The sequence below is a fragment of the Vanacampus margaritifer genome, chromosome 6 (genome assembly GCF_051991255.1).
Source record: "Vanacampus margaritifer isolate UIUO_Vmar chromosome 6, RoL_Vmar_1.0, whole genome shotgun sequence".
NCBI lineage: Eukaryota > Metazoa > Chordata > Actinopteri > Syngnathiformes > Syngnathidae > Vanacampus > Vanacampus margaritifer.
In genome coordinates this window covers 17,550,068-17,564,303 of record NC_135437.1, presented here as the reverse complement: position 1 = coordinate 17,564,303, position 14,236 = coordinate 17,550,068, and the positions used below count along the sequence as shown (strand labels likewise).

The window sequence follows — 14,236 nt, the reverse complement described above, 5'->3', positions numbered from 1 at the left end:
AAACCTTGAACTGCTTGGTACTTGCTGGTGCAAGATAAACATTTAACTCTGTATTTGTTCTCTTTATTCTGTTCCAAATAAATATTTGGTGTCAAATACAGCTTGAGGTCACTAAGTCCTTTTGAAAAGTTTGAGTGACCCAAATGTCAAGCTGCCCTTTCACCAGAGATGCACAACAATTTCTATCACTGGCCTTGTGAAGCAGCCAAGAAAAAAATCTGAAGTTTACACTGGCTTTGGAGAGAAAGGAGGCCTCGATTGGTGGTTATTTTTACCAGGAGAGGTGGTGCTTTAAAGAAACCCACTCTTTCCAAATATAAATAAGGTGGTACACATACAGTATATGGCGCACTTGGGAACTGTCCGGATCAAACTTCATTGAAGCCATGATCAAACGCTGGAGTGCCACCTCATTTGTGGCGCTAGCACTGCTATGGTGCTTCACTGGGACAAAGGTTGAAGCTTGGAACCCTTCTAGACAGCCACAGGATCTACCAGATCCGCCCTACAATAACCCTTATGACCTGCAAAAACCGCCTCATCGAATACCAAAGCCGCCGCCGCCACCCCCCAAACCACCATTCGGCCCATCTCCCCCCTACATCGGACCACCTTATGCCCCTGACCATGTTTTTCCACCTTATATACCTGTAGGTCCTCCTCCGAACTCCGAAACGCCACATTACTATCCATGGCCATTTCTCCAACCTCATCTATGGCAAAATCCTCCACCACTACTAAAGCCGCCTCGTGGAAACCAACGGAATCCACATGGGACAGGCCCGTACATCTACATTAAACCCCCTCACGGCGCGCTGAATGCACCATCATGGAGCTATCATTCATTGGACTCTCCATCAGAGATGCTTTCAGATCCCATGGTGCCCCCTCCATGGTATAATCCTGCTCCCACAGACCCATTCAACCCATCGATTCCTGATTTACACAACCCTACAGGGCCAAAGCCAACAGAAGAGCCAAAACTGCCCTTGATTTTCTACGATTTTATGCCACCAGTTGAGCATCCTTCATCACGGGATTCAAAACCAAAAAGGTTGTTACCTCGAGGATTTTCTGCTCAGTTCTATTCCCAGGGACCTCAATCACAGCAACCTGGGACAATGACACCTGTCCCTCACAAGCCTGGTGGGACAGACCCCAATTCCCAGAAGTGTAATGTGCCACACTTACGAAGAGTCCAATGTGGACGTCCTGATATTTCGGCCACTCTATGTGTATCCACGGGCTGCTGCTACGATGGCCACAATTGTTACTATACGAACTATCAGATTCCTGTAGTGATGGGACCAAACCCAAAAGATGCACTACCTCGAGGATTATCTGATCAGTATTATTCCCAGGCACCTCAGCCACAACCACCTGGAAAAAAGACACCGATCCATTACCAGCCCTTTGTGAAAGACCCCAATTTGCAGAACTGTGATGTGTCGCGATACCAAAGAATCCCGTGTGGAAGTCCTGATATTTCTGCCAATGCATGTGAAGCCATTAGTTGCTGCCACGATGGCCACAGTTGCTACTTTGGAAAAAGTGGTGTGTAATCATTTTACTTTTTTTTCCACTAGTACTTTTGATCGATATATATTTTTAGAAGTTAGACATTTTAGTCGGGTTCAAACAAGATAAGTCATTTGTGGGATCTGCCTAACTGACTGTTTCCCAATTTGATTGAGTGAATGAACAGTATTTACTTCTGACCACAAAAATAAAAAAAAATACAGGGTGGTGAATATGCTTTGCTTTGTATTTTCTCATTCTGATCATATCCACTTGTTTTTGCATAATAATGGGTCTCATTAAGGAGTTTAAACCAATCACATTGTTGTTGTATTCTTCTAGTGACTGTCCAGTGCACCAAAGATGCTCAGTTTATTTTGGTCGTGGCCAGAGATGCCACTCTGCCCAAAATAGACATCGATACTATATCATTGATGGCAGATGGTCCGAGCTGCACACAGGTTGACTCCAATTCTGCCTTTTCCATCTACCAGTTTCCTGTGACTGCCTGCGGTTCCATCGTTACGGTTAGACCTTTACTTCATTTGTCAAAACACACACACAAAAACAAACAAAACAAGGCATGTGTGTATTTTCACTTCTCATTTTTTGCAGGAAGAAGCTGGTAAAATCATCTATGAGAATAGGATGACCTCCTCGTATGAAGTTTCAGTGGGGCCTCTGGGTGCCATAACCAGGGACAGCAACTATGAGTAAGGCATTGTCTTACACTCTCACACACACAAAAAAAGATTGATTCATTTATTGAACATAAAAACACATTAAAGAAATGAAAATAAAAATGGAAAGAAAGAAAAGGGTCTATAGCTAGATAGATAGATAGATAGATAGATAGATAGATAGATAGATAGATAGATAGATAGATAGATAGATAGATAGAACCCTAACCCTAAGTCACACTGAATGCTCTCTATCAATCCAATTAATGCAACCTTTCTTTTTTTCTCCAGTTTACTCTTCCAGTGTAAATACACAGCCACTTCGGTCGAGACCCTGATTGTAGAACTTCTACCATTGCAGAATCCTCCTCTATCAGTAGCCGCTCTGGGTCCCATCAATGTGCAGCTGAGGTTGGGTAATGGACAATGCCTTACGAAGGGTTGTAATGAGGGTAAGCGCGCAGTCTCCGTGATACGTTTTTTGTTTTGGAGACGGGATTTAATTAGTGTGTCTCGCTCACAGTGGAAGTGGCCTACAGTTCTTTTTACACGGACGCCGACTACCCTGTGAGCAAAATCTTGAGGGACAACGTGTACGTGGAGGTTCGACTCAGGGACAGGACTGATCCCCATCTTGTCCTCAACCTCGGTCGCTGTTGGACCACCACCGGTGCCAGTCCTCACAGTGTGCCTCAGTGGGACATTCTGATCAATGGGTAACAGCACAAGCTATTTTCAAGATCCCTGCACATGTTATTACATTGTCAATGTCTGCTCACTGTGGTGATGAACTATTTATTCAATTCAATTGTTTATTTGTGACTCAAGGTTCATAAAAGATGCACTGTTAAAACAATTAAAGAGGAAGTCACCCCCACTTTTTTTTGACAATAACATAGATAGAATTGGTTAATATTACGTTAGTGTAATATGAGTTAAGCAGCAAAATCCAGCCATTTTTATCCATCTCAGGGGGGCGGCCATTTTGTCACTTGCTGTCGATTGAAGATTGTATGTATCAATGTTGTTCAGGTCTCAGGCAACAACCAATCACAGCACAGCTTCAGAAAACCGGTGAGTGCGGTGATTGGTCGTTGTCTGAGCCCTGACCAACTGTGATGTCATCTTCAGTGGACAGCAAGTAGCAAAATGGCCGCCCCCTGAGATGGATAAAAACGGCTGGATTTTGCTGTATAACTCATATTCCACAGATTTAACATTAATCAGATTGTCATGTTTAGACCAGTGAGGTCACATCTAAAATATTAAAGTCAAGAAATGTTTAAGGTTGACTTCCCCATTAAGAAAATGAATCAAATCTAGCAATACAGTAAAAAACACTTTCTCAAGAACTAGTGATATTCAATACCACTTTTTTTCAGATCGTTATCAGTACGAGTACCCAACTCTTGAGTAGTCACCATTACCAATACCAACAAAAAAAACAACATACTAATACCTTGTAAAGGCTGGGTATCGGCTCAAAAACAATATCTGTACTTTCCCATCTCTTTCGAGAGCTATACAGAAACTAATAAATGATAAATGTAAAATAACATAAAAATAACATTGACCAAATCCTTTGAGGAAGATTCTAGCTGGCCTATGAAATTAAATGTTTTTCTGTAATATTTCACCAAAGGATAAACACATCATAAAATACAAATCGTTCAGCAAGTGAATACTTTTTCTCAAACATTTATTGTATGCAAATGTAATTTTCTCATATGTGTTTTTTCTTAAAACATGACAACAGATGATAAAAATAGTCAACATCACCATAAGGTTCCTTTGAGACTCCATTGAACTTTATATAATTGGCATAGGATTAAAGCCTACTATATCACAATTTGGTAAATTTCATATTTTTCCAGAAATCTTTACTATTGGTCAGTCCACGTGTGTGTATATGTTATTTATTTATTTATTACCAATTTAAAGTGTTGAAAATGGCTTGCTCTCTTTGCAATGCAATGCTAATAATTGAACATTGTTTTTTATTTTTTATTTTGGTGTCCTGAAAAGTGATGATTTCACAGGTACGAGGAGTCCACCCGACACCGACATTTATTCTTTATGCAGTTAGAAACACACGTTGGCCCAGCACACACTTTTTTTTTTTTCATTTTTAACAAAAATGAAATGCATGCAGAACGTACATTCAAACAGCAAAATATTTGACCTTGTTGACAGGGTGGACATTTTTGGCTCAAGCTGGCATTGAATTAGCGCAGGGTAAATTTCACAGAGCAACATGAATTAGTTAGCAAGCCAACTGTGTTGTTTAAAAAACATTAGTGCCGTCAAAGTTAAAACTTTAACTCTTGAGTTAACGCTTTAACTCTGCAGTTAAATATTTAACTGCGGAGTTAAAGCAGAGTTAAAGCAGGAATTAAAGTTTTAACTTTGACAGCCCTAAAAAAAAAAAATATATATATATATATATATATATATATATATATTTAGAATTACTCAAAGGCTTTCATACCAATTGATAATCGTTAAGGTTGACAACGTAAAACTAAACACAAATGATGAAAATCACAAATCATATAGGTACATATTTATTCTACAACCAGCCACTGTTTCAGCCTCCACTGAACAAAAACAATATGCTGATAGCAACATATAAAGGGACAGTTTCTCCATTATTGACAAGAGTGGACAGCAATTTCAGGGACACATGCAAAATGTTCAAGATGATTATGAAAAATGAAAATACAGAATCAAAATGACTCATTTCATGAAATAACCTTCTGTAGACAATGCAACCATGTAAAAATGTTTTGAATTAGTATTATTTAACTACTTATTATACACACTGTAGTGCAGATCAGTGTGTGATACATGCACAAATTACATACATTTGATGAAAAAAATGGTATGAAATGAAGGCAACTTTTTTTTTTAATGATAAAAAGTTATCATTGTGCATGGTGCAGTTGTGTGCAAAAAGCAGAGAAAAAATAAAGTTATTCCAGTTTCCTATCATTAAAACTAAATACAGCAACTCTTCAAACGTTGCCAAAGATTAAATATATACAGCATTAACAATCATTTCTCCCTCCAGGTGTCCAAACAGCGATGATCGCTACACAGCTATCCCAGTTCCTGTCGGTCCTGGATCCGGCGTGGACTTCCCAAGTCACCACAGGCGCTTCATTTTCCGAATGTTTACTTTCGTCGATCCCAGCTCGCTAACACCTCAGAGTGAACATGTAATGCACGATCCGCATAAAGAACCGTTGCGGCGACATGTCTGCAAGACCGTCCTAATACAGTTTTCTTTCCCAGGTGTACATTCACTGTAGCACATCTGTGTGCAATGCCGCTTCTGGCCAGTCCTGTGAGCCCGTATGCTACAGGAGAAGTAAGGAATTCGCTGAGAAAATGAAAAAATATCTTCAGGATATACATTTGTGATTGTCAACCATATTTGGATGTGTTTTTGTTCATGCAGAGAGAGATGTGAACTCTGTGGCCCAGACGAACGGGGAAACAAAGATTGTGGTCTCTGCCGGACCTCTGGTCATGATCAAGCCCTGAACAGCAAATAGAAGAGATCACGTTTTTGCCGGACGCTTTTAAAGCATTTGGAACCTGAACATTGTTACGTGATTGGCGGCGTGGAATGAACAGTCGAGTATAAAATTGTAATGACGGCAACGAGAACAAAAAAAAAAAAACACAAGCGAACAATGACTGTCTTGAAATTTGTGTTCAGTATGACAGCATCATTTTATTTCAATTTCTAGCTTCAACCAAAGAACATTGACACTTTTTGAAAGCTTCCATTTTAACTGCATTGCGACACAATATTCAAAACAATATAATTTAATGTCGCTAAAGAAAGCCTCTTTGTTGTAGTTCACATTGTGCCAGTAGTAATCTTTAAAAAAAAAAAAATGCATTACCATAACAGTGTCACACACAGGATCAATGGACAATTTTATTTTTTATTTTTTGAAATGAGGTCATTTCAAGGCCAAGAAAAAAGAAAAGAAATATGTGATGGTTCCAGTATTACCGGTAGGTACAAAAATCTAGTGTTCCCTAACCTTTATAGAACCAAGACATCCATTTTACATTTGAAAAGATAATACTACCAAAAAAAAATTCACCAAAAGTATAGCTACTGAAATAATGATGATCTTGTTTTAATTCACTCACAGATATTAGTGAAAATCAGTGCATGTTTAATTGAACACAAATCTGATATATTCACATAGTCTTATTCATTCTTAGTCATTGTGATGGTAACAGATGCATTCACAGGTTTATTGTACCTTCTTCCATCTAATGGAAATGTATTTAATAATTAATTAATTAATTAATTTTAGGACAACTGAAATGAAATCGCACCATTTTTGTTGGGAACCACTTATAATCTTAGTAATCAAAAGTAATTTCATAAGGGCCAATAAAAGATTTGTATAAAAGTGACTTTGTTGTTATTGAATACTTTCCACAGGATCCGATTTGTATTTGTTACAACACACCTCCAACACTCATTGGTCATAAACTCACTCCAAATAACTAGTAATCATTTCAGAATTTCACTTTCATCTTATTGTTGAAAGTTGAAACACATACTTAAAAAAAAACTAAAAAAAACTACAACATAGCATTAAAACAGACAGACTTATGGAAATGCAGCTTTTAATTACAAATAAATGTCTTTGGATGCCAAAAAAGCAAAAAATGTCAACACGCATGTGCCTTAAAAGTGTCAGGTTCCGGTGAGGTGGCATATGTAACATTGTTCATCAATAAACTTACTAAATGTGCATCAGTGACTGTGGTTCTCCTTTGCCACGTGCGAGGGCGTTACAATATAAGCATCTGTCAGTGCTTTCACATAACCGCTATCTATGTGTTCACAATGACACAATATCCAAAACACATCAATCCATTTAGATTAATTTTTTGCGGGGGGTCAGTCCTCCCGCCAAAAGTCAGCTGGGATCGACTTCACCTCACCCATGACTCTAATGAGGACAAGCAATGCAGGGATGGCTGGAAAGGAACAAAATTAAAGTGACATGATGACTTGTATTCCGTGCACTTGAAATTAATGTAGAATATTGGCTTTGGCTCAATGTTATCTCGCGAAGCACTATACCTTGTATAACGTCCACTATACAGTACGCAGTGATTCACGGTACTGTTCAATATTAGTGTGCCGTAAATCAGAGATTTGATGCACCTTGGGAAATCCAGTTAAATTCCACCTAATTGGTCCTAAAATCATTCATTATTTACTATAAATAATGTATTCATTTACAGGTCAAACATTTAAATTTGACCACTAGATGGCAGAAGGCACAATTAACCGGTGGAGAGCGCACCCCCCTTTTTCCATTCATACAACAAATGAACAGTTTTATTTTCAACTCAACGGGCCGGATTTCACATTACGCATTTTTATTTGGTGGTAAGCCATGACATGACGTTGCTCAAATGTAAAATATGTGCCTTGGCTCAATAAAGGTTGGGAAACAGTGTATTATTTTTTAAGCATGAGCACAATGAAATTAATGCTGGAATCATCTTTAGGATGCTAAAATACACTAAATACAGCAAAAAATTTTGAGTCTACAACGTTTAGTTTAGGTGTGAGAGCCAAAATGAACTTTTTATTGCTTTTTTTTAAATTATTTTTATGGAGAGCTCAGTATTGTTCATTCGATTTGACATGTCATCATTGCTCTCCTTTTATATATATATATTGTATGTGGGTGAGTATGTGTATGTGCGTGTGTGTGTGTGTGCGTGCGTGCGTGCGAGCGTGTGTGTATTCATTAGTTCACCTAAAACCTATTAAAAAAAATCCCATACTAATAATATAATATAATAATAAATTGCCAAATGCAGAAACATCAATGTAAGTTATCACGATGTGGTGGCTCTCGCTAACAGGCAGAATTAAGTAACCAGAATTAGGTTAAAAAATTCTATATACGTAGACCATGTTTCTATAAATTTTGATATTTGTTTTTTATCTGAGGCAGATATTTTTTCCATTAAAATGTGATTTATGAGAGGGTTAGACCATTGGTCGATATTCAGAGTTTATTTTTCCAGTTAGCAAGAATTGTTTTTTTAGCGATAGTAAGGGCTACAAGTGTAGATTGAAATTGTTTATGTGGTAAGTCAGTTGTTGTTAGGTCACCTAGCAAACACAAGTTTGGAGATAAAGGTATCCTACAGTCCAAAATAGCTGAAAGTTTTTCTAAGACTTTAGTCCAGAAATACATAACCGGAGTACATAACCATAAAGCATGAACATAAGTGTCTGTAGTGTTTTGTAAACATTGGAGACAAATGTCGGAGTCTGAGAGTCCCATTTTCTTCATCATATATTGAGTAATGTACAGTATGTTCTGTAAATAATTTTATATTGGATAAGTTGTAAATTTGTGTGTTTTGTCATTTTAAATTTACAAACTTGAATCCAAAAGTCAGGTTCCGGTGCTATAGACAAGTCTGTCTCCCATTTCGAGATGGGTAAAGACATTTTATCGGTATATGAAAGTAACTTATATATTTTTGAAAGTTTTTTTGTTGTTGTCGGAGAAAGCTTGTTAATATCTTTAGCTAAAACAGGCGGTTGGAGCGTACCCCGAAGTGTTGGAATTTTTTTCTTTATCATATTTTTAACTTGTAGATAATGTAGAAAATTTCCGTTTTTTATTTTGTATTTTTGGAGCAAGGATGTATATGACATAAACATATTATCTGAGAAGAGATGGTGGAAATGTGTAATTCCTTTCTGCTCCCACACACCTAAATAAAACGGTTGGTTGTTAAGTTGAAAGTCGGGGTTATGCCATAGGGGAGAAAGCCCACAGGGCTCCACTTGGGCTTTTGTAATTTCTAGTGCCTTCCACCAGGCAGTCAGTGGCGGAAATCATTGGGTTTTTAAAACAATTATGACGCTTAATCAATGTTGTAATAAAGAGTAAATCTAGAAGTCTGAGGTTATTACAATCCTTCTGTTCTAGTTCCAGCCAACAGTTAGTCAACAACATGGAATCCTTTGTGCCTCCATCTGCATAAATGGAAAAAAAAAAAGATAAATGAAAAACACCTGCAGTGACATGGATATGCTGCACTAACAGTAGAACGATATTTACCCCCAAAAATGTACATACTACAGCCACAAAATTGTGCAGGAGTTACTTTATTAATATTTTTCTAAAGTTGTCGGAAATATTTTAGTTATTTCCTGTTCAAATCTTGTGAGAACATCGTGATTCATCGAATCGTGATTCTGACTGACCGATTGCATATCTCAGCATTTGTTTCTGCACAGTCACTCACCCTATCAGGTGGCTCTTTTCTGTCCAGTGGGGTTGGATGGTCATCGGAGCCGACAAGTCACGGTGACCAGCTGGTCAGTGTCCATGGTCACCCCTGAACAGAACACTTGTACCTTGGCAAGGCCTTTGGCTAACAAACTGTCTGATAAAAGTTTTATAGCAGATCTAGAAGGGTTCATTTAAAACATTTGTATTCACAACTAATTATTTGTTATGATTTATATTCTGCACTCAATATTGGTATGTACGTTTTACGCTTGTCATAAAGCCTTGTTGAAAAGAAATTACTCAGTTAAAATGTCAACTAGTTTAATTATTAACTGAGTCACTATTTAGATCAGGGGACTATGAAGTAAAAGGTTGAAGTTCAATAAATTTGCTCACAGTCAACAATAGCTCAGTTTGTAGGGACTGGGGGTAGCGGGGGCTAAGGGCCGGTGGGGGTGCCTGGTGGGCCTACCGGGCGCGGGCCGTGTTGGGGTTGGTGAAAGATTCTGGTTGGTAACCCGGTGGGTAGTAAGTGATGTCTGGTCTGTGCTGGATTTCACTTTTCTTTCTTTTCTTTGATCCTTCCTCGGGTCTCCTGACAACTTCACGACTCTAGCGGGATTCTGAAGTATTCGGTTTATGTGAACGGTATGGGATTTTTAATAGGTTTTAGGTGAATGAATGAGCACACACTCACACACACGCACATATGCACACACAAAAAAAAAAGAAGAAAAAAAAAGAGAGAGCAATGATGATGACATGTCGAATCGGTAAGATTATTGAATGAACAATACTGAGCTCTCTCAGAATTAAAAATAAATAAATTTAAAAAATGAAGAGAACTGTTGTTACTATTTTAGTTGTAAATAGTTTCACCGCATATATCTAGAAAGGCTCTATAAGTGTAATTTATTTTTATTGGTAGTAGTCAGGTGTGTCGCAACACCCCCATTATTTCAACCCTGTAGGGTTTTCGGCCGAGTCATAAGTTGTTGTTGTTTTTATATACAAATGGCCACCAAGACTATGAGAATGATCCAAGTTAGTATGCATATGATTATTATACTAAATAAATAAATAAATACATTGCCTGTAAAATATTCAAAATGGCGAAACAAGTGAATCTTAATTGCTTTAATCTGATCATCTAATTTCCTAAAGATATTAAGTACTGTCTATCTTATAAAAGCTCACCTTGTTATTGGTTCGAGCTAAAGATCGATATCTCTGACGCCATCCACATATTAAATAAACTGTTGGCAACCAACATGGTTCACAAAGACCTTTGAAAAGGTTTTTGTGACATAAACATCGCTAGTAACATAATGTCACAATGCCACTCATCAACATGCACCTGACCTTGAGAAGCTTCCAAAAAGTTTCTAAAACCGCACTGCTGGAAAAAAACAAAAACAAAAAAAACAGGGTTACATAATAAATCTTTTAAGCCTTTGGGTGGCCATTGACAAAACCAGCCTCGATTTGAGGAGGTGTGGTTAAATCATTGGTTCTAGTCACATATAAATGCATCAGCTCACACATGCGGACCACTTGGGGAGTGTCCAGGTCTAACCAGCGTGAAACCATGGCAAACCGCTGGGGTCTGACCTTCTTAGTGGCATTAGGGCTGCTGGTATGCTTCACAAGGACAGCTCAGGGCTGGCAATCTACTCCGAACAACGGTCAGAATCCAACGGGCCAGAAACCCTTTAATCCTGACGGCCCGTTTCCAACTGAACCTGTGGATCCTTCACATCCGTGGTACCCTGGTTCTCCTGGACAGAATCCTGTCAATCCTCCAGGGCAAAATCCTGTTAAAAAGCCTGGATGGCAGAAACCGTACAATAGTAATAATTGGCAAGGGCAGAATCCTCCAAATCCAGAAGGACAGAAACCTGTCAATAATAATTGGCAGGGGCAGAATCCTAGTGGGCAGAATCCTGGTGGACAGAATCCTGGTGGGCAGAATCCTGGTGGGCAGAATCCTGTTAATCCGCCAGGGCAGGGTACTAAAAGTGATCGGGGTTTACGGCAAGGGCCGTATCATGGAAATCCTCCCGTTTGGAATGTTCCTCCTCCAGGGCAAAGTGCTGGATGGCTGAAACCTGGTCAAAATGCTGGATGGCAGAACCTTGGTCAAAATTCAGGAGGGCAGAACCCTGGTCAAAATTCAGGAGGGCAGAATCCTGGAGTTAATCCTCCAGTGCCGGGTACTAAAATTGATTGGCCTTTTCAGCAAGGGCAGGGTCTTAAAAGTGATGGGTCTGATCAAAAACAATTACCTCCAAAAGGCGCTTTAATTTTTGATCATTCGCGGCAACATACGAAGAACCCCGAACCATACCACCCAACTCCTCCGATCAATAGTTGTGATGTGTATTCAACTGCTCGAGTCCCATGTGGAAGTGACGGTATCCCTGCATCGGATTGTGAAGCTCTTAACTGCTGCTATAACGGAGGCATGTGCTACTTCGGGAAAGTGGGTGAGTTTTTCAGGGCCTAACAATCTTCTTGAGCAATCAAACTATAACTTCCTTTTCATCTTTATAGTCAGAACATGAAAATGCTGTGATGTGTGACATTGTCTTTGTCTTGTAGTGACTGTCCAGTGCACCAAAGATGCTCAGTTTATTGTAGTGGTGGCCAGAGATGCCACTTTGCCCAACATCGACCTTGAAACCATTTCACTGTTGGGAGAAGGTCCCGGCTGCACGAGTGTCGACTCAAATTCCGCCTTTGCCATTTTCCAGTTTCCAGTCACGTCCTGTGGCACCGTTGTCGCGGTAAGATCCTAATTTTCAAACCGCATACATTCTCGAGTCCAAAACCTGCTCGTGGATATTCATCTTGTAACATCTCTTGCAGGAGGAGCCTGGTATGATAATCTACGAGAACAGGATGACCTCCTCATATGAAGTGGCAATGGGACCGATGGGTGCCATTACCAGAGATAGCAGCTATGAGTAAGGAATTATGATGCTATGTGAATTCCTGTCCAACTGAACGCTTCGTAACGACAAACCTGATTAAACTGTTCTCTTTTCAGTTTACTCTTCCAGTGTCGGTACACAGCCAAAACAATTGAGACTCAAGTCGCGGAAGTTCTACAACTAGATGCACCCCCTCTATTCGTGTCTGCTATGGGTCCTATCAGTGTGCAGCTAAGGTTGGGTAATGGACAATGCCTTACGAAGGGTTGTGATGAAGGTATGTGCACACACTCATGTTACCACACTTTTGTTTTGGAGACGCAACGTAAATAGTGTGTTCCGCTCACAGTGGACGTGGCCTACAACTCGTTCTACGCGGTCGACGACTATCCTGTGACCAGAATCTTGAGGGATCCTGTGTATGTGGAGGTTCAACTCATGGACAGGACTGACCCCCACCTTGTCCTGAACCTCGGGCGCTGTTGGACCACCGCTAGTGCAAATCCTCACAGTTTGCCTCAGTGGGACATTCTCATTGGCGGGTAAGAACAAATTGTAGTGATGCATGCTAACCAATAGATGGCAGTGTTTCCCGGGGATTAAAGCAGCTAGTGGAAGCTAGCATAAAAGAGGCAAGTGAAAGCTTCTTGTTTGAACACAGCAAAAACATGACACAAAGGTTGACAAGTTTGCTCATTGGGTTGACTGACTTTCGTGTTGTCAGGTTGAAAGATGTTGCAATTTCTTAGCTAACACAAAGACCTCGCTAATTGCCTTGTCCTGAACTGTTCCTTCTCCAGGTGCCCTAACAGAGATGATCGCTACAGGTCCACGCTGGTTCCAGTTGGTTCTGGCTCCGGTCTGGACTTCCCAAGTCATTACAGGCGTTTCGTTTTCCAAATGTTTACCTTCGTAGACCCCAGTTCGCTAGAACCACAAAGGGAACAGGTAAAAACCGCCTTGGGGCTGGAGTACAGCCGACAAAACTTCCAAACGCCTCAGTCGTAAATTTGACATGACTTTCAAACCTTATCAGACTGTTGACTGAGCTATTTTTTATCAGAAACAGTTACCATTGAAGGACCACATATAAACATACGTGGACTGCTCTTCTTCTTGTCCAGGTGTACATTCACTGCAGTACATCGGTCTGCAACGCCGGAGCCGGCTTCTCTTGTGAGCCGAACTGTTTCAGTCGGAGAAGTAAGGGACTCTGTCTCTAAATGTACTTGATTCCATGTCAACATAGCACCTTCATCTAACAATGTGTTTTTGTGTTTGCGCAGGGAGAGCAGTGAAAGATGCGGTCGAGAAGGTGTCTGAGACAAAAATCGTGGTCTCCTCTGGACCTATTCAGATGGTTGGCCCCACGGCGTAAACGGCGCAGTTGCAAAGTTTGACATTTCATTGAAACAACGTATTGGGTTTCCTGACTTTGAAGTCTACTAGAAGGTGTATCCGTCAAATATGCACGGCAATGAGAATGAAATGGATTCCTCAAATGCTTGTAAGCAAACAATATTAAAAAAGTGCTTTTATGTACTTTGAATACTTATATTTTGTGTCCTACAATACTTTTTGCACTGTAAATAATATAATACAATGAACAATTGTAATTCAGCGTATTTGTCTTTATATCATTTTAAAACAAAAAGCTACCATATAGGCTATTGCTATAAGCAATCATCCAGCACCCCCCCCCCCCCATGTTAACATAAATAAAACGTTGAACTTTATACCCCGAACAATTGTCACTGTACAAGTGAAGATATCATAAAATACAAGCTTGCAATTA

The 14,236-nt window shown here is 39.6% G+C and overlaps 2 protein-coding genes across 2 annotated transcripts; both read left to right on the top strand.

The window, feature by feature from the left end:
- Positions 1-359: 359 nt before the first annotated feature.
- On the top strand, positions 360-6,641 carry LOC144053994 (zona pellucida sperm-binding protein 4-like). The gene is made up of 8 exons (XM_077568982.1): positions 360-1,554; positions 1,861-2,045; positions 2,134-2,231; positions 2,490-2,650; positions 2,722-2,914; positions 5,269-5,416; positions 5,493-5,568; positions 5,659-6,641. Exons 1-8 carry the CDS (start codon positions 387-389, stop codon positions 5,742-5,744), a joined length of 2,115 nt encoding a protein of 704 aa, XP_077425108.1. The 5' UTR covers positions 360-386; the 3' UTR covers positions 5,745-6,641.
- Positions 6,642-11,047: 4,406 nt separating this feature from the next.
- On the top strand, positions 11,048-13,996 carry LOC144053420 (zona pellucida sperm-binding protein 4-like). The gene is made up of 8 exons (XM_077567844.1): positions 11,048-11,994; positions 12,110-12,294; positions 12,377-12,474; positions 12,558-12,718; positions 12,791-12,983; positions 13,242-13,389; positions 13,566-13,644; positions 13,728-13,996. Exons 1-8 carry the CDS (start codon positions 11,052-11,054, stop codon positions 13,817-13,819), a joined length of 1,899 nt encoding a protein of 632 aa, XP_077423970.1. The 5' UTR covers positions 11,048-11,051; the 3' UTR covers positions 13,820-13,996.
- The last annotated feature ends 240 nt before the right edge of the window (positions 13,997-14,236 follow it).